General features: G+C 42.6%; 2 protein-coding genes and 1 long non-coding RNA gene across 5 annotated transcripts in view; 1 reads left to right on the forward strand and 2 right to left on the reverse strand.

Annotated features, from left to right (window-relative positions):
- NSUN3 (NOP2/Sun RNA methyltransferase 3) overlaps positions 1-8,679 on the reverse strand; it is a 55,039-nt gene extending 46,360 nt beyond the window's left edge. The window contains exons 1-2 of the mRNA XM_041722437.1: positions 8,493-8,679; positions 7,436-7,545 (exon numbers count right to left, since the gene is read on the reverse strand). Of these exons, the coding sequence (XP_041578371.1) occupies positions 7,436-7,545; positions 8,493-8,504 (122 nt within the window). The 5' untranslated portion in view covers positions 8,505-8,679. The remainder of the gene's footprint in view (positions 1-7,435; positions 7,546-8,492) is intronic.
- Positions 8,680-11,561: 2,882 nt separating this feature from the next.
- On the forward strand, positions 11,562-12,477 carry LOC121471840. Its single transcript, XR_005982716.1, has 3 exons — positions 11,562-11,751; positions 11,846-11,914; positions 12,291-12,477. It is a non-coding gene; the product is annotated as an uncharacterized LOC121471840 (long non-coding RNA).
- A 6,961-nt stretch (positions 12,478-19,438) lies between these two features.
- The window catches only part of ARL13B (ADP ribosylation factor like GTPase 13B), a 63,301-nt gene continuing 56,980 nt past the window's right edge, over positions 19,439-25,759 (reverse strand). For all 3 annotated transcript variants that reach the window (XM_041769968.1, XM_041769959.1, XM_041769952.1), the window contains one exon: positions 19,439-21,625. In XM_041769968.1, coding sequence (XP_041625902.1) covers positions 21,549-21,625 — 77 coding nt within the window. In that variant the 3' untranslated portion in view covers positions 19,439-21,548. The remainder of the gene's footprint in view (positions 21,626-25,759) is intronic.

The following is a 25,759-nucleotide window of genomic DNA, read 5'->3' on the forward strand; positions in this document are numbered from 1 at the left end:
ACTTTCCGAACTGGACCAAGCCCTGTCCGGGGTTTTGACTCATTTAACAGGGAAATCGCGGCGCGGGGGCGGGCTCGGGGCTCCGGGCGGGGGCGGGGGCGGCCCGAGCACCCTGGGGTGCACTGACTGGGGCCCGCGGGTGCCGGGGTCGTCTGGCCAGCTCGGGAGCGGCTGCTGTGGCCCTGCCCTCGCTCACCCGCGACGCACGTACAGCAGGGAGGCAGCGACCTTCAGAAATTCCTCGCATCCTTTAACTACATAAAATAAGAACTTGCTGAAACCACATTTCCTGACTCCTAACCCGCACGCCCGCTGCGGGGCTCGACCCCACGGCCCCCGGCTCACGCGGAGCCCAGGCAGACGCGCAACCGCCGCCCCGGCGCCCAGGAGCGAGGCTGCTAGCCGCGACCAGCCCCAGGAACAGCGCCCCCCGCCCCCCCGAACCAGGCCTCGGAGGGGGGGGCCGCCGGGGGAGCCCCGGGAGCCCTGCGACCGAGACCGAAACTCGCCCACCTCACCCTGAGCCAGTAGTAGAAACCACGAGAAGACTGACAATGCTGACTGCCGACCTTCCGGGTACCACGGAGAGGCCTGCGGCTTCCCGCCCCGAGAAGGCACGACTGCGTGCACGCGGGCCTCTGCTCGCCCCCTCCCCCGGCACACGGGCGCACCTGCACACACGTGCGTGCACTGCTAGGAGGATGCCCCGGGCTGGCGGGCCCACGCCTGCTCCAGTCCTGACGCCCATGCACGGCACGGGGATCCACCGAGGACCCCGACCCGCACCAGGGAGCCCCAGGCTCTGCACGCAGGCCTGGCGGGACCTGATCCCCAGTGACACGAGTTCAGCCCCACCAGCCGCAGGCGGAGCTGGGACCCCCAAGGCCAGGACCTGCACATGCTGGCCGTCCCTGCACGGAGGCCACGGGGGAGAAAACCAGGGACCCTCCGGCACGCTGTACGATGACATCAAAATCTTTACCAGAGATTTAAGAACAGACTTCCCAGCATACTATAAAAATTGACATTTTAAAATATGAATCATACGACTTTTTCAAATGTATCCAGTGGAACCTAAATACCAGAGTGATTCTGAAACCCTTCATTGTCCGTTTAAAAATTCATGGACTGACTCTTCTGGACCAGGTGAAAGTTTTAAGCTCCTTTTTCTACCTACATTCTATTTCCCCATGTAACTCCATCTTAACACATTTTGTACTTGAAATCTTTTATTATCCTGTCATACTTCTCTGCCATAAACACATATGCACATATACACTAAACTTGTCTTCACCGTGGCCTAAATCTCTAAGGCTTAAAACGGCAAATTCTGCATTCAATTATCAGTAAAATCGCTATCATAAAACTGATCAAAATACTTATCATAGATTTGATAATTACTAAACATAAAAAGGAAAAGTGAGGGGACCCCTGGGTGGCTCAGTGGTTTAGCGCCTGCCTTCGGCTTAGGGCGTGATCCAGGAGTCTCCAGATCGAGTCGCACATCGGGCTCGCCGCATGGAGCTTGCTTCTCCCTCTGCCTGCGTCTCTGCCTCTCTCATGAATAAATTTTTTTTTAAAAAAGGAAAAGCGATATGAAATCAATGTCCACGAAATGAGCTGTCCTCCCCCCCACCCCACCCGACCCTGGTCTGCATATATTCAGAGATGAGTATCACCCAGGCCATACTGAGTCAGGGTTCAAATTCAATTATATTCCTATTTTGTATTTTTACAAGAGCTGAGAAAAACCTTCATTTAAATAAGTGGGTGAGAATTCAATGTATTTTGTTACAGCAACGTCTCCCTTTTTGAGTTGTATTTCTTTCCGAGTATATTCCCAGATCACTTAACAATGCATCTTCAAAAAATACTTTATCTGTTAGTTAACAACTTGATTGGGGCTCCTTTACTTTTGTTAAAAGCAGAATTTGAAAACCACCTGTCCTGTCAAAGAATGTGCTAGTCATCAGTCATTTACTTTCTAAACCCTTACAATGACATTCCAGTCTCCAGCATGTGGACATGTTGTCACCCTGGAGAAATGCAACGTGGAAGCGTCAGGATGGTGAAAGTGCGTCCTTTTTCTGCAAGGTGACAAAGACAACAGAAAGGCAGGTTGGGAAAGAGAACAAACACTCCCTTAGGCACATAATGAACAGAGTGATTCTGTGAAAGAGCCAACGTGGAAACTGAAAATCTAGAAGGTGACTGCTATAACTTGCCTGTCCACACGTATCCCTTGAAAAATTGTATAATGTATTATTTGGACAAAGTTATTTGATATTAACCTTTATTCAACTTTTCTGTGATTTTACTCTATTCCTTTGTATTCATTCTCTGTTCTATCTTCCTATCTAATAGTGAGGATTAAATATCATTTTATCTAGGTATTACTAAGCACAATTGGTATAACTGTCGATTACAAAACCAATTAAACTTTTACGGTTAAAAAAAATAAAAATCCCTTTTGTTTTACTGCTGTTGGTATCCACCAGAGGGTGCTCATTCTATCACTTTAAAAGTAGGACTCAAATGATTCAATCAAGTCATGGAGGTACACCTAAGCATGTTTATGAGACTTTTATTTTTATTCTTCAGAGATTTTTTCTTTAAGATTTTATTTATTTATTTATTTATTTATTTATTTGAGAGAGAGAGCGAGAGCCCGATGTAGGGCTCGATCCCAGGACCCCAGGATCATGACGGAGCCATCCAGGCGCCCCCATTCTTCAGAGACTGTAATGATGAACTTGCCTGCCTCCTGCTCTTTCTCCAGCATTGTTTCTTTAGTGTCTGTCGTAGAAAGGCAATCCATGTCCGTATCTGTTACCCACAGTGCCCCAGACAGGAAGTCCCAAGTGAAGGTTTAGATTCCTGGCAGAGACCAGCACAAGGCTGAGAACACTGCAAACAAGGAGCCTCTGATCGGGAGACATGTGCATGCACTCCCAGGCTGACACTACAGTCCTCACAGGAGACACTTGGTGGGCAAACAGGGTGGGATTTTAAAATCACAGGCCTGGATTGGCCATTCAAATTAGGTTAGGTCACCTGCTACCAGGTGCAGAGGTTGGATTTAAACCCAAACCTTAACCACTATACAGAGGGAAAAAGGAGAGGGTCATTCCAGCAGAGGGGATGAAGGATGAAGGAGCCTGTCAAGTAACAACAATGTGCTCAGTCCACACATAACACTGCAGACAGAGGGGCTCAGGAGGCTTCTGTCCCAGGAGGGGCAGGACGGGGTACGCCAGCACTGGGACACTGTGGGACAGGGCGGATGAGACAACCCCCAAGGATCCCCCAAGCGGGAGCTGTGCTTCACTGGGCGAGTGAGCCAACCTCCCTATGCCTGAGCGCTCACATCTGCACAATGTGAACACCCAGCTGCCTTGGAAGGCTGTGCAGAGGATTCCGTGAACATCAGTAAGGCGGTTACAACACTGCCTGGGACAGGGTCATGGAAGCAGTGTCTAACTGAGCCGACAAATACTGGAGATAGGAACCGTGAAGAGGGGCTATGGCCGCATCCCAAAGAAGCAGTGACAGATAAAAGAGAAATCCAAATTAAGAAATTTCTCAGGAAGCAGTAGACACATTTGGAGGGCATTTAGCCCCTGATATAGGCAGAGCAGTGGCGTATGGCAGTACGCGGTTTGAGGGCCCGAACCGTCAAGGTCAGCCAAGGTGAGAGGCTTCCAGGAGTCCCCTCCCGTGGAATCACAGGCAAGGACGGACTGTTCCTTCAACAACATGTGACAACGTGCACAGGAGTACTGCCAAGTACAAGGGCTCCCCGGAGGCCTGGACCCTAGATTTTATTGGCGCCCAGTCCCACAAACATCATCACCAGATGAATGCTTAGCGCCCAGCTCTTCTGGAGGTCAGAGCTGGGAAGCAGGCCCCAACAGGGCCGTAGCCCCCACCGGGAATCACACCCTCAGACCTTCTGGCACGGCCCAACCCCCCAGGTAAACAAAGACGCCTTAGGCAGGACATTCCAAGGGCTTAGAGATAGCCTCCCAGCAGCAGAGGGCACGTGTCAGGCATATTTCTGATTAAGGTGCACTGTTTACCTTGAAGGTGTGGAGGAAAAAGGGGAAACATGGACGGTGACACCCTTAACAGATAAGATAAAATATGCAACTGGGCCGTGACAACATAGGAGAAGGAAAAAATAACGTGTCTTTGAGACTGCCTAGTATCGAACTCAGTGAAGTCACCCAAGATGCTGACTGGTATGGAACAAAGCTTAGGGAGGGCTGCACAGAGTGAGATGGCAGCACGTTGCGGGGAGCTGAAAGTCCCAGCATGGAGGGGCGTACCTGCAAGATATCGTAGGCACCGGACGAGCAGCACCCTAAAGGGCCGCTCACAGGGCGATTTGTAGAACAGGTTATCAGAAAACAGTAAAATTTCAATACATATGAAATCTTTCCCACTATCTAATCTCCTACAGGAAAACTAAAAATAAGTGAATCACTTTCTAGATGGAAGAATGTACTCATCTTTCTCTGGAAGTGAACAGACTGCAAGCAGGACACTATGTCTTCCAAATAAAAGTTGAAAAAAAAAACCCCACAAAAATATTTGCTCTCAATTCCCCATGCCATCTTCCATGCTCAGACTACTTTCCAAGCTCAGCCTTTTTTGCCCAGGGCAAATCCAGCACATTTATGCAAAACTTAAATTACCATGAAAACCCAACAAAAAGGTAGATGAAGCAGAAGGCACAGCTAATTAAATGGATTTGAGGTTCACTGCTCATTTTGTTTAGGGTCAAACAATACTTTATAAACTTGTCTGAGCACATTAAATAGAAAAATAACTCATTACAGAGAAAGGGCAGCCACAGGACTATACAATCTGAGGACAATATGCTTTAAAAATTTTTTTTTTAATCATCCATGAATGCCTAATTACACCCCAGGTGTGAGAAGAGGGGTTAGCAGTACAAGTTCTTGAACCAGAAAGCCTAGACACACATCCCTGCTCTGACACTTACTAGCTGGCCACTTGGGCAAGTCACCTAAACTCTGTGGAGTTCCATCATGGGAAACAGCACTCAGAGCTTTGTTCGGAGAACCACACAAAGCCAATACCACCTGGTGCGCAATATGCATATTATGTGGTTGTTGGGACGTTCTATGTGGGTGACTTTACATACGAAAGACATAATGCATCAGTTATGCTTCACTAACATTTTTCTTTCTTCTCTGTGACAGAAGACACCCACCTTAAAATCTAATTTTGAAAGAAAAGCCACAACTATGAACTACCTTTTTTTATAGTATTTGAGTTCCTAAAACCATGTAATTCGCTCTAAAATTATCTCAAAATCACCTCAGACTTTATTATGTTCAATACTGAATCTGTTTTAAAAAGTGCTCAAAGCTGTCCCTTGTAAATAAGAATGTGTTACTGAGCTGATCCAAGATGAGATTAATGACAATAATGTGACTCAATTCCATTGTCTACAGCCACATAACGTTTTTTACCTGAGTAAAATGTACTGGGCTTTTGCCCCTAGCTTTAGAAGCAGTGCACCCTCTTCTTTCAACCTAAATAACCTGGTTCTTTCTGCTAAAGTAACTCCTGTTAAGTTACTAAGGCCTGGCTTCTCCTCCCTCAAGCTCTGTTAAATAAGACAAGGTACTCCTGCCTACTTCTATCACGATATGTATGGAATTAACAGTTTATATAGTTTTAACCAGCCTCCTTATCTCCCATGAACACCAGACTGCAAGCAGACTGGATATAGGGCACAGAATATATGTAGAATGCAATGTAGGCAAGGGAAATGAAAAAATGAACTATGAGAATATCAAGATAAAAAGCTTCTGCACAGCAAAGGAAATAATCAACCAATGAAAATGCAACCTTCGGAATAGGAGGAGATGTTTGCAAATGACATTCAGATAAAGAGACAGTGTCCAAAATCTATAAAGAACTTATATCACACTCAACACCCAAAAAATAAATACTCCAGTTAAGAAACGGGCAGAAGCTATGAATGGACACTTTTCCAAAGAAGACATACATCCAGGTGGCCAACAGATTCATGAAAAGATGATCAAAAAGAAAAAAAATCATCAGGGTAAATGCAAATCAAAACTATAATGACATATCACCTCACACCTGCCAGAATGACTAAAATGGACAATTCAAGAAACAGATACTGGTGAGGATGTGGAGAAGGGGGAACCTTCTTACACTGTTGGTGGGAATGCAAACTGCTGCGGCCACTATGGAGGTTCCTCAAAAAGTAAAGAATAGAGGTACCCTATGATCCTGCAATTGCACCACTGAGTAGTTACCTAAAGGATACAAACATACTGATTTGAAGGGGCACGTGCACCCGTATGTTTACAGCAGGATTACCAACAATAGGTAAATTATATGGAAAGAGCCCAAATGTCCTTCGAATGAAGAATGGATAAAGGTGTGGTGTATACAAAATGGAATATTACTCAGTCAACAAAAAGAATGAAATCTTGCCATTTGCAACAACATGGATGGAGCTACATGTATTTATCCTAAGAGAAATAAGTCAGCCAGAGAAAGACAAGTACTGTGTGATTTCATGCATATGTGGAACTTAAGAAACAAAAGATGAACATGGGGGAAGGGAAAAAAAAAAGGAAGCAAACCATGAGAGGCTATTATCTATAGGCAACAAACTAAGGGATGGGCTAGATGGATGACGAGTATTTCGGACGGCACATTGTGCTGAGCACTGGGTGTTTTATGTAAGTGATGAGTCACTTAATTCTACTCCTGAAACCAACACTGTGCTATATGTTAACTAGAACTTCAATAAAAATTTGAAAAAGAAAAAAGAACTCAATGTAAAGAACCCATGGAATAACACTCTGACCAAAGGCAGAATCACTGTACAAATCCCACTTATCTTACTTATTTCTATGTAAGAAACATTTGTTTTCCATAACACATTTAAAGAATCTGTAGTGTGTGTGTGTGTACACCTGTTCAAAACACAGCATGCCAAAGACACAGGGAAGAAATATGATGCCCAAATAAAGTAACTCTAGCTAAGTGAGAGGAGCATCCACTTTCAAGATTTCAAGATTTCTTGTATCTTCTGAATTCCAGAAACTCGTCAAACACCCTCAAAAGCTTTAAGACGCTTCTGTTACACTATAATTAATTTTGTCAAACTGGTGGACATTCTTCTTTCCAAGATCAAAATAATTGCTCAAGGCAAGGCCATCACAATTTTCTCCTATTACTAAAAGTTTTCTTTCTCCCTTTTTCATTTTCCTATGATTCTATTTCCTCACAGTTCTCTTCTTTAGCATCTGTAGGAAAAGGGCAGCCAGGTTTAGATTCCTCTTTTATCCTTGCAGCACCCCTCCCCAAAGGACTTACTTTGTGTTTGACCATAAAGCATCAAGAGATGAGGTTTACTAACCTTACTGTATTCCAGGCATCTCCAAGTTCTTTGGAATACTGTTTTTCAAAATGATCCAATACAACTTTGCAAATCTGTTTTGCAAGCTTCCTCTCTGATTTTGCTTTCAGCTATGACGACAAGAAAAAGCTGCTGACACAATCTGATATTACAAATTTATTACACTTCAAATGAGCAGTTATTTTCTTAAGAACAGGTTTTATGATTATTGATACTTCTTGCAAGGGAGCATGAGGGTTTCTCCAAATGATCATTGCAAATAATTTAAGCAAAGGTTAAAGAATTTGTGGCCGTAGGAAAATTAGTGGCCCTCGCAGAAGAAACTGTGTCAAAGGAACAAAATTAAAAATTAACTTAATTAAGCCCCTCCAGGCGTTAACATTAGGGGAAACTGGGTGAAAAGCCTATGGGAAATCTGTATTATCTTTGCAACTCTTGTAAATGTAAAATTATTTGTAAATGTAAATAAAAAGGTGATTTTGTAATGTAAATAAAAAGGTGATTTTGGAAAAAAAAAAAAAAAGTCACTTGTTTCCTGTGGAAACTCCTTCCGATTCTATCTCTGGAACTCACCCGACGTTTAGGGAGGTGTTACTAGGTAACGTCCTAAGCTCCCAGGAGAGAGCAGGACCCTCGGCCTTGGCCTTGCGGAGCTGGCATTCCGCTCCGGGCGGAGGGAGCAGGGAGGCAAGTCCGCGGGCGGCTTAGCAGACGGGTCACTGGGGCGCAGGTGAACCTTGGGAGTGGGAACCCTAACCCCCAATTCCAACCTCTAACCCCAACCGTAACCTGTAACCCCTAACACTAACCCCTGGGAGACCGAACCCTAACCCTAACTCCAACCTCTAACCCCAACCCCCAACCTCTAACCCTAACCACTAACCCTAACTCCTAACCTGTAACCCGACCCCGACCCCGAGGACCGAGAGCGCCCGCCACCACGCGTCCCGGCACCCCGCCCACTCCAGGGCTTTGCCCGGGAAGCCAGCCAAGTCCCCGCATCCCCCCCACGCCCCGTCGGCCCGGAGGTGCCCGCCCGTCGGGTGCCAGCCCTCACCCGAGTCAACATTATCCCGCCGGGAGATGCCCAACAAGACGTCCCCGCCGCCCAGCAGCACCTAAGCGGTCCGGGAGGTCAGGCGCACACCCGCCTTCACGTCTACACCCTGCTCTTCCGGTTCAACTTCCCGCGATACACCCCTTGCCCGCGGTATCGAAATCTCGCCAGAAATGCTGTAGGTGCCGCGAGAGGCACGCCCGCCCGGTTGCTTCCGCCGGCAGTCGCAGAGGCGGGGCTTGGTCCGGGGGCGGGGCCTCGGCGGGGGCGGGGCTGCCGCGCGCCGGCGGTGGGGCGAGGCCGTCCGGGCTCGGTCCCCAGGACGGCACGTGTGCTGGTCGCCGTTGGGGCGGGTTTTCCGAGGCCAGTGAGGAGATGACAGCGCGTGCGTCCCGGCCTCCAGGGCGGGGACGCGGCTTGCAGAGCCGCCGAGGTGCGGCGGTTCGCGCAGCTGCTGGCTGCCGCCGGGTTCCTACCCCCGTCGCGCCCGAGGCCAAGGTGACGCGCACGGGCGGCCCTGCACCTTCCCGGGGCCGGGGGGTGGGTGGGGGGGGGCGGGCAGCCGCACGCGGGTCGGACGGGAGCGGCCCACGGCTCTGCAGGTGCCCCGCGCTGCTCCCTCGGAGCTGCCGTCGGCGAGTCGTCCGCGCGGTGCTGCCCCAGCCCGGACCTGCCGGCACCTGGCACCTGCCGGGACCTGCCGGGACCTGCGAGGCTCCAAATACCGCTGTAGGCCTGGGCCGCAGGTACAAGGCTTAGAGCCGTGAAAAAAGAAAAATACCACCACCGGTGTGATTTGAAGCTTAATCTACTTACTTAAACAGGTTCTCCAGTAACATAAAGGTGAATTTAGATTTGGTGCGAAAGAAAATATAGTATCAAGAGTGAAGTGATTAAATGCACGCAGCTTGCTGGTTGTTGAGAGAAAAGTCATGAGCCTCCGCCTTCAGACTTTTTTCTGTGCTCGTTACGGAGTGTTCATTTGATGAACACGGTAGTATATTTGCAAAATAGTTAAGAGGATGTGTAATGCTTGGAAAGAGGTCATGTGGGTTCTAGTTTACTGTTTTTGACTTTTGTAGCGTGTTTCTATTTTCTGATATTAAATAAGCTAGTGCTTACTGAAATGTAAAACAGTGTAAGTGTAATGTAAAATGTGAAAACAAAAGCCTGTGAGAATGAAAACTGAACTAATGCCACTGGAGATCATCGGTATTGACATTTTGATGTATTCCTCGAGTTTTACGCATTTTCAAGGTTGAACAATACATATAATGTATCCTGTTATAAGCACTTTATTATTAAAATTATTCATATACATCATTTCTAAAAGGCTATTACACCAGTTTACCTTATTATTGATGAACATTTGCTCATTGTTTTTTCCATGTCTGATAACCTTATAATTCTATTAATTTCCTAGTTTGAATAGTTTTCCAATCATACTAGTTATTACCTCTTTCATAAATTACCACCTTGTGTCCACCTATCTATGAATATCTTAATGCTATTTTATTTGTATTTACATTCAAGATGTTAACTATATCACGTTTTCAACTACGTTTCCATTTTTCTTAATCCTTTGACTTTAAATGTACAAATATTTTTATATTTTATGCAGTCATTCTTTGATTTTGTAATTGATTCCATTGCTTTTCAGCGTGAAAATTTCTTCACACAGAAACAAACAATTGGGGCAGCCCAGGTGGCTCAGCAGTTTAGCGCCGCCTTCAGCCCAGGGCCTGATCCTGGAGACCTGGGATCAAGTCCCACGTCCGGCTTCCTGCATGGAGCCTGCTTCTCCCTCCTCCTGTGTGTGTCTCTGTCTCTCTTGAATAAATAAATAAAAGATTTTTTAAAAAAAAAAAGAAACAATTTGTTTCCTTCTCCCTTTTTTTTCTTTACAGTTTGATCTTTAATATTTAATACACTAATCTATCTAGAATCAATATTAATGTATCATGAGAATATTAGCGGGTTTCCCCTACCTCAACCAAATAGCTACTGAAGAATAAACAAAGCTCCACACTTTATTTTTAAAATAGAAACTGTTAGTAGACTTGTTTCAAACCACTGCAGGTATAAGAAATTGAGCTGACACGAATAAATAATCATATTTATTATTACTATTGTGTTAAAGAATAAAGTACTGTAATAAGTACTTAAACTGGGCAGGAAAAGAATTTTTACATTCCTAAGCAACTTTATTGTGAAGCCATTTGACATAAGTATTTTAGTATAAGAAATACTTTATAGATTTGTGTGTTTTATGAATTTTCATATTTACCTAAAACATTTCTCAAAACCCTTCAGATTCACATAGAGGCTTATGTGTCAAGAAAGGTAAAGCCAGACAGGCTTTGTAGCAAAACAATCCAACATCGAGAGACCATTAGCTCCTTAAAATGAATGGTAGAAAAACACAACAGAGAAATGCACCATCGAAGCACGAGAGCAAAGTGTAGTTACAGGCAATCTTGAGCTCTCATTTCAGGAGAGTAGCTAATTAGCTATCATTTTGTGGTTTTAGGCCTCCAGAGTGCTGTGTACAAATCTATCAGACAATCCACTGGGACTGGGAAGTCAACAGAACTTCTATTTTCATTTAATTTTATCAAATCTTTAACAAAATGTTCGGGGGAGGTGTATGTGCAAAGTGCAGGAGAACATGCATGTGACTTAGGAGCTGACCCCTAACTCTCAAGACCCGCTTGCCGACCTGCGGGCTGAGCCGCGACACCTCAGAATGTGCCTGTATTTAGAAACCGTTTCCAGAGGTGATTAAAGAGGCCTTCAGGATGGGTCCTGATCTGATAGTATCCTTGTAAAGAGGAGATGTAAACCCTGAGACCCTAGGCGCCAAGTGCACACTGTGTTCAGAGCGGGGGAGGGGAGAGGCTTCCGAGGGGAGAGCCCTGCATGCCCGGCCCTGGCCGGCCCCGCCCCGCCCCTGCCCCGGCCCCGCCCCGGCCCTGGGCCCCGCCCCGCCCCGCTCCTGCCCTGCCCCGGCCGCAGCCCTGCTCGGCCCTGCCCCGCCCCCGCCCCGCCCCAGGCCCGGCCTACCAGACTCCGCCATCGCAGCAGGAGCCTCAGAGCCGGGAGAAGGCCGCCTTCTGTGGTGCAGCCCCCCAGGCTGCGTCCCGGGCGGCGGCAGCTCCACCAAACTACCAGGGTAACGTGGGGTCTGCTGGGAAGGGCCTCGGGTCGTGGTCGCCGGCAAAGCACGGAGCGCGGGTGAGCGCGGGCTCTGAACAAGCAGGTGATTTTCGCCTATTTTCCCTTCGATTCGAAGCGGATGCCCCTCATTAAAGGAGATTCATTTCTGATTTCCTGTCTTCCCTTCGTCCAAACAGGTTTCCATTATCGTTTCCACAAAGCTGATGGATTGTTCTTATTTTGAGAATTTATAATCACACTTTAATGTAAGTCTTTGAATATCGGAATTGGTTCCTGGGGTCAGCTGGAATATATTTCTTGATGAATAGTATTAGCAGAATCTCAGTTGCAAAGTCTACTCCACTTAGAGAAAAACTTAAGCATTAAAGCCAAGGATAATAAAGTTTATAAGCTGCAGCTTTATTTGTATAAGCAATTTCACTTTTGATAAGCTGCTGACACCCAAAAGTATTAGGTTTCTTCAGTGCAGAAAGGGAGAAATTGAACATGAATAACAGCGTATAGAACCGAGTATCGCATAAAATATTTCCATGGTAAAACAATATTTAAGAGATCAGCTGCAAATAAAATGACATATTCCACGGATAAATGTTTCTCAAATATTCAAAATACATTTTACAGGGGCGCCTGGTGGCTCCGGGCATTGAGTGTCTGACTCTCGCCTCTGGCTCGGTCCGGATCTCAGGCCTCCTGGGATCCAGCCCCATGAAGGGCTCAGCGCTCAGCACAGCGAGTCAACTTCCTCCTTCTCCCTCTCCCTCCGACCTCATATGCTCTCTCTCTCTCTCAAATAAATAAAATCTTTAAAAAAATTTTAAATAAGTTTTACATATTAAGTTCTTCATTTGACCATTAATTTTAAGCTTGCAGAAAGCATGGCACTTAATTTACAAAATTATATGTTTGATTCTCCTATTATAAAATGAGCAAAATTTTAAAGACTAGTTTGAAAAATTGGGGGAGGGGCAAGATGGCAGAAGAGGAGGGTCCCCAGGTCACCTGTCCCCAACAAATTACCTAGATAACCTTCAAGTCATCCTGAAAATCTACGAATTCGGCCTGAGATTTAAAGAGAGACCAGCTGGAACGCTACAGTGAGAAGAGTTCGCGCTTCTATCAGGTAGGAAGACGGGGAAAAAGAAATAAAGACACAAAAGGCCTCCAAGGGGGAGGGGCCCCGCGAGGAGCCGGGCTGAGGCCGGGGCGAGTGTCCCCAGGACAGGAGAGCCCCGTCCCGGAGGAGCAGGAGCTGCACCAACCTTCCCGGGCAGAAAGGGGCCCGCAGGGAGTTAGAGCAGGACCCAGGAGGGCGGGGATGCCCTCGGGCCCCCGGGGAAACTAACAGGCACCTGTGCTCTGGGAGGGTGTGCCGAGCTCCCTAAGGGCTGCAGCGCGCACGGCGGGACCCGGAGCAGCTTACGAGGGCACAGGCGGAGGAAGAGGCTCCGCGGAGGGGGCTGCGGGGCGGGAGCAGCTGGGGGGGGGCTCCGGCGGCGGAAGAGGCTCCGCGGAGGGGGCTGCGGGGCGGGAGCAGCTGTGGGGGGGGGCTCGGGCAGACGAAGAGGCTCCGCGGAGGGGGCTGCGCGGCCGGGAACCCGAATCCAACAACGCAGGCCCCGGAGCACAGGGCAACGGGACACAGCCCAGGATCCGGCCTCCCCTGGGACAGGCAGAGGCCAGGAGGGCCCAGGACAGCGAGGACGCTCCTGCCCCGAGCTGAGCAGATCAGCGGCCCCGCCCCGGAGCCCCCAGGCCCTGCAGACGGAGAGCCCCGGAGCTACTGCGGGGGCTGAATCCAGGGCTCCAGACCTGCGGCCGCCACTGTGGCTTCCTCTCCGGGCCTCACGGGGTAAACAGCCCCCAGTGAGCCCTGCACCAGGGAGGGGCAGAGCAGCTCCCCCAAGTGCTAACACCTGAGAATCAGCACAGCAGGCCCCTCCCCCAGAAGACCAGCGACACGGACCAGTTCCAGGGGAAGTCAAGGGACTTAAAGTATACAGAATCGGAAGATACTCCCCCGTGGTTTTATTATTATTATTTTTGTTTTTTTTTGCTTTTTGATTTGTTTGCTTCTCCCACCCCTTTTTTCCTTTCTTTTTCTTTCTCTTTTTCTTTTTTCTTTTTTTCTTCCTTTTTTTCTTTTTCTCTTTTCTTTTCTTCTTCCTCTCCTCTCTATTTCTCCTTTTCCCAATACAACTTGTTTTTGGCCACTCTGCACTGAGCAAAATGACTAGAAGGAAAACCTCACCTCAAAAGAAAGAATCAGAAACAGTCCTCTCTCCCACAGAGTTACAAAATCTGGATTACAATTCGATGTCAGAAAGCCAATTCAGAAGCACTATTATACAGCTACTGGTGGCTCTAGAAAAAAGCATAAAGGACTCAAGAGACTTCATGACTGCAGAATTTAGATCCAATCAGGCAGAAATTAAAAATCAATTGAATGAGATGCAATCCAAGCTAGAAGTCCTAACGATGAGGGTTAATGAGGTGGAAAAAAGAGTGAGTGACATAGAAGACAAGTTGATAGCAAAGAGGGAAACTGAGGAAAAAAGAGACAATTAAAAGACCATGAGGATAGATTAAGGGAAATAAACGACAGCCTGAGGAAGAAAAACCCACGTTTAATTGGGGTTCCCAAGGGCGCCGACAGGGCCAGAGGGCCAGAATATGTATTTGAACAAATCCTAGCTGAAAACTTTCCTAATATGGGAAGGGAAACAGGCATTCAGATCCAGGAAATAGATCCCCCCCTAAAATCAATAAAAACCCTTCAACACCTCCACATCTAATAGTTAAGCTTGCAAATTCCAAAGATAAAGAGATCCTTAAAGCAGCAAGAGACAAGAAATCCTTGACCTTTATGGGGAGGAGTATTAGGGTAACAGCAGACCTCTCCAGAGACCGGGCAGGCCAGAAAGGGCTGGCAGGACATATTCAGGGTCCTAAATGAGAAGAACATGCAACCAAGAATACTTTATCCAGCAAGGCTCTCATTCAAAATGGAAGGAGAGATCAAGAGCTTCCAAGACAGGCAGGAACTGAAAGAATATGTAACCTCCAAACCAGCTCTGCAAGAAATTTTAAGGGGGACTCTTAAAATTCCCCTTTAAGAAGAAGTTCAGTGGAACAATCCACAAAAACAAGGACTGAATAGATATCATGGTGACACTAAACTCCTATCTGTCAATAGTAACTCTGAATGTGAACGGGCTTAATGACCCCATCAAAAGGCGCAGGGTTTCAGACTGGATAAAAAAGCAGGACCCATCTATTTGCTGTCTACAAGAGACTCATTTTAGACAGGACACCTACAGCCTGAAAATAAAAGGTTGGAGAACCATTTACCATTTAAATGATCCTCAAAAGAAAGCAGGGGTAGCCATCCTTATATCAGATAAACTAAAATTCACCCCAAAGACTGTAGTGAGAGATGAAGAGGGACACTATATCATACTTAAAGGATCTATCCAACAAGAGGACTTAACAATCCTCAATATATATGCTGCGAATGTGGGAGCTGCCAAATATTTAAACCAATTAATAACCAAACTGAAGAAATACTTAGATAATAATACACTTATACTTGGTGACTTCAATCTAGCTCTTTCTATACTCGATAAGTCTTCTAAGCACAACATCTCCAAAGAAACGAGAGCTTTAAATGATACACTGGACCAGATGGATTTCACAGATATCTACAGAACTTTACATCCAAACTCAACTGAATACACATTCTTCTCAAGTGCACATGGAACTTTCTCCAGAATAGACCACATACTGGGTCACAAATCGGGTCTGAACCGATACCAAAAGATCGGGATCGTCCCCTGCATATTCTCAGACCATAATGCCTTGAAATTAGAACTAAATCACAACAAGAAGTTTGGGAGGACCTCAAACACGTGGAGGTTAAGGACCATCCTGCTAAAAGATGAAAGGGTCAACCAGGAAATTAAGGAAGAATTAAAAAGATTCATGGAAACTAATGAGAATGAAGATACAACCATTCAAAATCTTTGGGATGCAGCAAAAGCAGTCCACAGGGGGAAATTCATCGCAATACAAGCATCCATTCAAAAACTGGAAAGATCTCAAATACAAAAGCTAACCTTACACATAAAGGAGCTGGAGAAAAAACAGCAAATAGATCCTACACCCAGCAGAAGAAGAGAGTTAATAAAGATTCGAGCAGAACTCAACGAAATCGAGACCAGAAGAACTGTGGGACAGATCAACAGAACCAGGAGTTGGTTCTTTGAAAGAATTAATAAGATAGATAAACCATTAGCCAACCTTATTAAAAAGAAGAGAGAGAAGACTCAAATTAATAAAATCATGAATGAGAAAGGAGAGATCACTACCAACACCAAGGAAATACAAACGATTTAAAAAACAGATTATGAACAGCTATACGCCAATAAATTAGGCAATCTAGAAGAAATGGATGCATTCCTGGAAAGCCACAAACTACCAAAACTGGAACAGGAAAAAATAGAAAACCTGAACAGGCCAATAACCAGGCCAATTGAAGCAGTCATCAAAAACCTCCCAAGACACAAAAGTCCAAGGCCAGATGGCTTCCCTGGGGAATTCTATCAAACGTTTAAAGAAGAAACCATACCTATTCTACTAAAGCTGTTTGGAAAGATAGAAAGAGATGGAGTACTTCCAAATTCGTTCTATGAGGCCAGCATCACCTTAATTCCAAAACTAGACAAAGACCCCACCAAAAAGGAGAATTACAGACCAATATCCCTGATGAACATGGATGCAAAAATTCTCAACAAGATACTAGCCAATAGGATCCAACAGTATATTAAGAGGTTTATTCACCATGACCAAGTGGGATTTATCCCTGGGATACAAGGGTGGTTCAACACGTAAAACAATCAATATGCTAGATCATATCAACATTCCTCAGCATCTTAAAAGCCATCTACGAAAAGCCCACAGCAAATATCATTCTCAATGGGGAAACAATGGGAGCCTTTCCCCTAAGATCAGGAACACGACAGGGATGTCCACTCTCACCACTGCTATTCAAAACAGTATTGGAAGTCCTCGCCTCAGCAATCAGACAACAAAAAGACATTAAAGGCATTCAAATTGGCAAAGAAGAAGTCAAACTCTCCCTCTTCGCCGATGACATGATACTCTACATAGAGAACCCAAAAGCCTCCACCCCAAGATTGCTAGAACCCATACAGCAATTTGGTAGCGTGGCAGGATACAGAATCAATGCCCAGAAATCAATGGCAATTCTATACACTAACAATGAGACAGAAGAAAGAGAAATTAAGGAGTCAATCCCATTTACAATTGCACCCAAAAGCATAAGATACCTAGGAATAAACCTAACCAAAGAGGTAAAGGATCTATACCCTAAAAACTATTGAACACTTCTGAAAGAAATTGAGGAAGACACAAAGAGATGGAAAAATATTCCATGCTCATGGATTGGCAGAATTAATATTTTGAAAATGTCAGTGTTACCCAGGGCAATTTACACATTTAATGCAATCCCTATCAAAATACCATGGACTTTCTTCAGAGAGAACAAATTATTTTAAGATTTGTGTGGAATCAGAAATGACCCCGAATAGCCGGGGGAATTTTAAAAAAGAAAACCATAGCTGGGGGCATCACAATGCCAGATTTCAGGCTGTACTACAAAGCTGTGGTCATCAAGACAGTGTGGTACTGGCACAAAAACAGACACATAGATCAATGGAACAGAATAGAGAACCCAGAAGTGGACCCTGAACGTTATGGTCAACTAATATTCAATAAAGGAGGGAAGACTATCCACTGGAAGAAAGACAGTCCCTTCAATAAATGGTGCTGGGAAAATTGGACATCCACACGCAGAAGAATGAAACTAGACCACTCTCTTTCACCATACACAAAGATAAACTCAAAATGGATGAAAGATCTAAATGTGAGACAAGATTCCATCAAAATTCTAGAGGAGAACACAGGCAACACCCTTTTTGAATTCAGCCACAGTAATTTCTTGCAAGATACATCCATGAAGGCAAAAGAAACAAAAGCAAAAATGAACTATTGGGACTTCATCAGGATAAGAAGCTTTTGCACAGCAAAGGATACAGTCAACAAAACTAAAAGACAACCTACAGAATGGGAGAAGAGATTTGCAAATGACCTATCACATAAAGGTCTAGTTTCCAAGATCTGTAAAGAACTTATTGAGCTCAACAGCAGGGGGATCCCTGGGTGGCTCAGCGGTTTGGCACCTGCCTTTGGCCCAGGGTATGATCCTGGAGTCCTGGGATTGAGTCCCACATCGGGCTCCCGGCATGGAGCCTGCTTCTCCCTCCTCCTGTGTCTCTGCCTCTCTCTCTCTCTGTGTCTATCATAAATAATAAATAAATAAATCTTTTTAAAAAAATAAACTCAACAGCAAAGAAACAATCCAATCATGAAATGGACAAAAGACATGAACAGAAATCTCACAGAGGAAGACATAGACATGGCCAACATGCACATGAGAAAATGCTCTGCATCACTTGCCATCAGGGAAATACAAATCAAAACCACAATGAGATCCCACCTCACACCAGTGAGAATGGGGAAAATTAACAAGGCAGGAAACCACAAATGTTGGGAGAGGATGCGGAGAAAAGGGAACCCTCTTGCACTGTTGGTGGGAATGTGAACTGGTGCAGCCACTCTGGAAAACTGTGTGGAGGTTCCTCAAAGAGTTAAAAATAGACCTGCCCTATGACCCAGCAATTGCACTGTTGGGGATTTACCCCAAAGATACAGATGCAATGAAACGCCGAGACACCTGCACCCCGATGTTTCTAGCAGCAATGTCCACAATAGCCAAACTGTGGAAGGAGCCTCGGTGTCCATCGAAAGATGAATGGATAAAGAAGATGTGGTTTATGTATACAATGGAATATTACTCAGCCATTAGAAACGACAAATACCCACCATTTGCGACAACGTGGATGGAACTGGAGGGTATTATGCTGAGTGAAGTGAGTCAATCGGAGGACAAACATTGTATGGTCTCATTCATTTGGGGAATATAAATAATAGTGAAAGGGGATGTAAGGGAAGGGAGAATAAATGTGTGGGAAATATCAGAAAGGGAGACAGAACATAAAGACTCCTAACTCTGGGAAACGAACTAGGGGTGGTGGAAGGGGAGGAAGGTTGGGCTGGGGGTGAATGGGTGACGGGCACTGAGAGGGGCACTTCACGGGATGAGCACTGGGTGTTATTCTGTATGTTGGTAAATTGAACACCAATAAAAAATAAATTTATTTAAAAAAAATTGAGGAACACATACAACCAATAACTCAAAAAATTCATGATTAACATTTTATAACATTTCTTTCTAGGGTCGCTTTCATAGTTTTATACTTAAAATCAACTACATACAATATTATATACATGATATAAATGCCTTTTATGGAAAAGGCATATAGAATTATCCTTTAAGTAAAAATATAATTTTTGGGTCAGTAGCTTTAACTTAGCAAAAAACAGACATTGGATCATCTAGGACCAAAAGGTGATATGACGTTATTTTTAGCTGTCTTTCAAATGACAATACTCTTTTTCACATTTATGAAAACTTGTGAAGAGAAAACAAGTTTCATGTAAAATAAAAACTCATTATCATTATTTTAATCTACTGACAAGATTTCTTCCAACATTCATGTTTGAAAATTCCTTTTCAATTTTGTTACCAAAAATATCATGTAAATTTATCAAATGAGAAACAAAACAGCATATTGATATATATTATTTTTATTGTGTGAAAATGTCAGTATTTGTGATGATTAAGAATAAAAATGCAGCATATGACATAAAAGGCATTTACTTGTTAAAAGCAACCTGGATTTACAAAACTTCTTTTAAAATATTTTTAGAATGCTTTAAGAATACAAATTAATCTTTTGAGAGAAATATATAAACATTTACTTTATCATATTTAGTTTCAAAATCATTTTTACTCATTTTTAATAAATGAACAGTATTATTGTCTACTACAGTAATCACTTACAGGAAATAAAAAATTTAGACTTTTATTTACTCTTAAACTAGATGAATATTAAAAAGATGACAAGAGTATAGGTTTAGTGTTTAAAAAAAAAATGAGTAAGTGTAAATGTTACACACAGGAACCAAAAAGATACACATACAAGTTTTTCTCTAAAATTAAGTTCAAAATTTACATTCTATCTTCTTGTGTTGGTTTCGTTACATTTTGGCCACCTATCAAATTTAGGGTGTTATGATTTTATATCTGAAGTAGAATGTTTTTTACTCAGTGTCCCTGATGTCCTATGCCCAGAATTTCAAGAAACTGCATTCTGATGCTGACTAGAGTAATAAGCAACCTGATTAAGGAAAGTTCGGGGACTTAAAAAATGTGACTAAAATGTGATGCACCAAAGTAAAATTTTAAAAATAAACAATCATATAAAACTGCCTTAGACATACTTAATCTTGTTATTGTTAGATACTAGTTATGTTTGTTGTCAGTACAAGTTACCAAACTTACCAATTTTAATAAAGTGAAAAGGAGTAATATTGTTTATAGCATTTTCACCTTGATATAAATGTATATACTTTCAATTAAATGCAACATTATAAATCTGTTACTGAAAATATACTTCTCAAAGTTTGCCTAAATAGAGAATCCTATAGATGACATTCTTCAGTGCAGGAGAAGTGCTATTCTTTTAAATTGAGAAATTATTTTAGATTTATTTCCTTATAAAAGTAATTTTAAACCAACATTTTTGTTCTTATTGACTTAGTATCCAAGCATTATCTGATTATAAAACACAAGTCTCTGTACCCACAGTGGCTTTTTCAGTCTTTTTGCCTTTATTTTAAAGGCACAAAAGAATTAGAATAACCTAAACGAGTCACTGTGGCTTCTGATAGAATGAGAGTGACAAGGAGCACCTAGATCTGAAAAGGTCTATCCTATGAAAGAGGTGTTCATTGAGAATTTTAATAATATCTCAACATAACATTTTAATTAATTTAAAAAGCACTTAGATCAAGAAAGTATTTCAAGTCTCTTTCATTTATTCTAATCACCAAAAAAAAGCAAACAACAACAAAAAAATAGAGCCCTCCTGGGTAGTGTTTTCAGATAACATAATTTGGAAGAATAAAGATCTAAGAACCTATTTTAAAAAGGTATTATTTTAAAATTAAGTAAAATTAAGATGTATAATTCAAGGACAATACTCTTATAAAACATACCTGAAGCCATATAAATACATCCTGTTTGTATAGTTCATGTTTGTCAAGTAAATCAACTCCATTTCCAGACACAATTTAAACAAACCATTTATAGAAAAGTGCAGTCAATATCATGGTAATTAAAATTCTTTTAAGTTGTAGAAAAATATAAAAAGTTAAAAACTTAGGTTATAAATTCTCAAGAGTTCCCCTTCCATGCACATATATCTTACAAAAAAATATTAAGATACAGTAATAAAGACTATTAAACAAATAGTAAAGAAAGTAGGGAGTCCATCGGCTCTTTTTGTAAAAAGGTTTTCCTTCAGGAATATGCCCATGAGTGGGACTGTAAAATCCAGAGTCAACAGTAACTCCTGCTAAATTGATTCAAATCCTCATCCCATCTACTGGTCATTTTGCTTCCTTTTTTAAAAAAAAAACAAAAACAGCAACAACCAAAAATGAGTAACACGGATAGTTGTCAGATCAGTCAGGTCTTTGACTATTCATCATCTTACTGAAATCATGCTATGGTTATCTTGCACCAGTCATCAATGTTTTGGGTTTTTCTTCTCTTTGAGAAAGAAGGTCCTCTAGTGGATCTTGCCTATATTAGAAGAGTGCATCCATGCGACTTGGTTATGAAATCACATCATGAGCATCACTGTTAGGTCTCTGTTGCACAGCCAGGGGAGGCAGTGGCTTTCCATAGAAATCTACATGAAGAAGTTATACCAAGACACAGAGTAAGTCAAAATTTTTGATATAATTCATTGTTTTCCAACCAACACCTTTAAAAGAGTAAAGGTGCTCCGACTTGATGGGTAAAATAATGGATAAGGAGAACAGACAAAAAAAATTCAAAATCCAAGAAAACTTGGATAAATTCAAAACAACTAGTAGGATACATTCTTAACTCTAGATTATAAATTAATTTCTACTTGATTTAATATCTAACGTATATACCATTTTTATTTCCAATTATACTTTCACATTAGAATAAAACAAATAACAAATATTCAAAATCTATGGAACCTATTGCCAAGGCCCTGATAAGTCTGTATTTGTACAATCCATGTTTTCATCCAGTGGCTATTACTTGTAGATATTTTGGGACAATAATTAGTCATCTTAGTTTTCTAGTAAGTAGTAATCTTTTACAGTGATACTTAACTATAATTCAGTGATTTAAGGCATATTTGAAACAAAGAAAGTCTGATTTTCATTTCATAGTAAGTTCCTGTCCCTTAAAATTATAAATTGGCTTAAATTTAATAGCATATGTAAATCTTCAGTAAGTATTTTCTAACCTATTACCTTAAAAATATTCTAGCAGCATAGATTTTTAGGATCACTTGAAATAAATATATTGAAAATTTACTAGAGGCCTGTTTCCCAGATTCACATATGTTGAGAGTCTAGCTAACGAGCCCCTCATGCAAATAAACACATGGCCTAGATCACAGCCTGCAAGGTTACAGGTAAATATAAGTTCCTGATATAACTTCCTCAGTGCCCTCTATGATCAACAGTCTCCCTCACTTTCTAGGGCCTTCTGTTAGATAAGACCCTGGTGGAGCTTATAAATAACTACCTTCTTTTTTGTCTTGAACTCACCAATCTGGACTTGGCATATGCCCCAGTTCCGATAGCTCTCTCTGCCTGCACCCTGCCTCCACGGCCCCCTGTGAAACCCGTGAGTAATACACTTCTATTTCAATTTCCCCTGTGGTCTTTTTGAAACAAGGCATCCAGGGGCCCTACTTAACAAATGTTAACAAAGTCATAACAGCATTTAAGGAGATTAGGAGTCACCACTCCATCCTAACAAGAAGTAAAAGGCTGAACAGACTAAAAAATCAACAACTTGTCTCATTTTCCTAAGAGGGGAGGTCACAAGACAAACCACTGCCCCAATCCTGGAGACAGACAGGCAAATATATAGGGAGCTTCAGTTTACCAGAGCTTATATTCATGAATAGAAACTACCAGAGGAACCAGGGACCACGTAGGAAAACCTGAAGTTCAACTGATGAATTGCTGGAGGCTTAGTAGGAACAAATCTGAGAGTTAAAAACTCCAGGGGGACTAAGTCATAAGATGATCCCTGCAATATTGTGAGATTTATCTCCAAGAACACGAACAAATTCCCACAATAAATATTGGAGAAAAAAAATCCCCTCCTGCTTTTGGCAGGGGAGGAATAAAGGAAATCATTTTGAATTACCCCAGAGCACTCTATTCTGGGGCCCAAGGCTTGCCCTGAGAGGAAACTAGTCAACGAGAGCCTAACTACTGGGTAGCATCAAACCCTAACTGACCCGAGGAAGGAAATCACCAATTCCATCTGGCACTATCCATTTTGTCCACCTAATGGGAAAGAAAAAAACCAAGAAACTCTTGTGAAGGTCACAGTCCAGAGGCACAGGCTCACTAAAGACTGAGATCTAATCACAGAAATATAGAACATGTCTCCTTCCACCACGTATCACCACCATATCACTAAAGGCCAACTTACAGCAGTGCCTCTCACTTGGAACACCATATCAGACTATAAAACAAAACAAAAACAAGGCATTCTGAAAAAGGCAAAAACCAAACAAAATCTGAAGAGACAGATAAAGCATCAACACAAGGCAAGGCAGGAATGCTGGAATTATCAGGCCAGGAATTTAAAACAACTATGATTAATAAGCTAAGAGCTTTAGTGGATAAAGTAGACAGCATGCAAGGACAGATAGCAATGTAAGCAGAGAAATGGAAATCCTAAGAAAGAACCCCCCCCCCCCCCCAAAAAAAAAAAGCCCTAGAGATTAAAAAAAAAAAACTGTTACAGAAATAAAGAATGTCTTTGATGGGCTTATTAGTAGACTGGACACAACTGAGGAAAGAACCTCTGAGCTTGAGAATGGATCAATAAAACCCTTAGAAACTTTGAAAAGCAAAGAGCAAAGACTGGAAAAAAACCCAGAAGAGAATATCCAATGACCATGGGACAAGTACAAAAGGCATTACCTTATTTGTAATGGAAAACCAGAAGAAGAGAAAATGAAAAGCAGCAGTATTTGAAGCAATAATGACTAAGAATTTCCCCCAAACTGTCAGACATCAAAGAACAGATGAAGGAATCCAGAGAACACTGAGCAGGATAAATGCCAAACAAATGATATCTGGGCACATCATTTTCAAACTACAGAAAATCAAAGAACAGGAAAAATCCTTAAAGAAGCGGGGCGGGGGGTGGGGGGAGACGCATCAGGGGCGGGGAACACCTTTCCAACAGAGGATCAAAGATAAGAATTACATCCAACTTTTCTTCAGACGCCATGCAAGCAAGGAGAAAGTAAAGTGAAATATTTAACCTGTTTAAAGGTTAAAAACCTCTAAGAGGTTTTTAGAGGTGAAAAAGGAAAAAAATCTCTAGAGATTAGAGGGAAAAAAACCACACCAGCCTAGAATTCTGTACCCTACAAATTTGTCCTTCAAAAGCAAAGAAAAATAAAGACTTTCTCAGACAAACAAAAACTGAGGAAATTTATTTTGAGTATCAGATTTGCTTTGCAAGGAATGGTAAAAAAAATTCTTTAGAGAGAAGGAAAATAATACAGGTCAGAAACTCAGATCTACATAAAGAAAGAAAAGGTATTGCAGAAGAAATAAGTAAAATGAAAATGTATTTTTCTTATTCTTAATTGATCAAAATAATTAAAAGTTTGTTCAAAATACAGTGACAATGTATTGGATTATGTATACATAGGCATATACCTTATGAATATATACATACATATATAAGGAATTTAAATTATTTGATTATTTCAGGTACTTGCACTACCCATTAAATCTAGTGTTGTTTGAAAAGTGGACTTGGATTGGTTGTAAATGTATATTGCAAACTCTAGAGCAGCCAATAAAAAAAGTAAAAATAAAAAATTAGTATAACTGATATGCTAAGGAGAGAAAATGAAATCCTATAAAATGTTCAGTTAAAACCACCAAAGTCAGGGGTCCCTGGATGGCGCAGGGAGTTAAGTGTCCGACTCCCGGTTTCAGCTCTGATCATGAGCTCAGAGTTGAGGGATGGAGTCTCTTTGAGAGTCTCTCTCTCCCTCTGCCTTTTCTCTCACCCTGCTCCTTCTCTTTTTCTGTCTCTAAAATAAACAAATCTTTAAAACACACACACACATAAAAGGCAGTAAAAGAGTGGAAGACAAAAACAGGAACAAAGGATGAGGGCATCAAGTAGAACACAGTAATGGATACGGTAGGTATTAATCCCACTGTTCAATAATCATTTTCAATGTCAAGGTACAACTGCCACAATGAAAAGACAGAGATTGTCAGAGTGAATCATAACATATGATCCAACTGTAGGCTAGCTATAAGAAAATCACTTTAAATATAGAAAGCTATTAGGAGGGATCCCTGGGTGGCGCAGCGGTTTGGCGCCTGCCTTTGGCCTAGGGCGCAATCCTGGAGACCCAGGATCAAATCCCACGTCAGGCGCCCGGTGCATGGAGCCTGCTTCTCCCTCTGCCTGTGTCTCTGCCTCTCTCTCTCTCTCTCTGTGACTATCATAAATAAATAAAAATTAAAAAAAAAAAAAAAAAGAAAGCTATTAGGAGAAAATGGTTTTTCAAGCAACTATAAATTCCAAGCACCTAGTAAGCTGCAAGGATGCCCTACAAAGTCTTAATGTAATAGTGTAACATAATGAATTACACATGTGGATTTCAAGGCTGGACTGACCTAAGTCCAAATCCTGATACTGCTACTTAGTAGCCATGTGACCTTGGAGTATAAATTCCTCCTGCACAAAATGGGGATATTACTGGCCATTTTACAAGGCTTTC

This window comes from Vulpes lagopus, chromosome 1 (assembly GCF_018345385.1).
Source record: "Vulpes lagopus strain Blue_001 chromosome 1, ASM1834538v1, whole genome shotgun sequence".
Taxonomy (NCBI): domain Eukaryota; kingdom Metazoa; phylum Chordata; class Mammalia; order Carnivora; family Canidae; genus Vulpes; species Vulpes lagopus.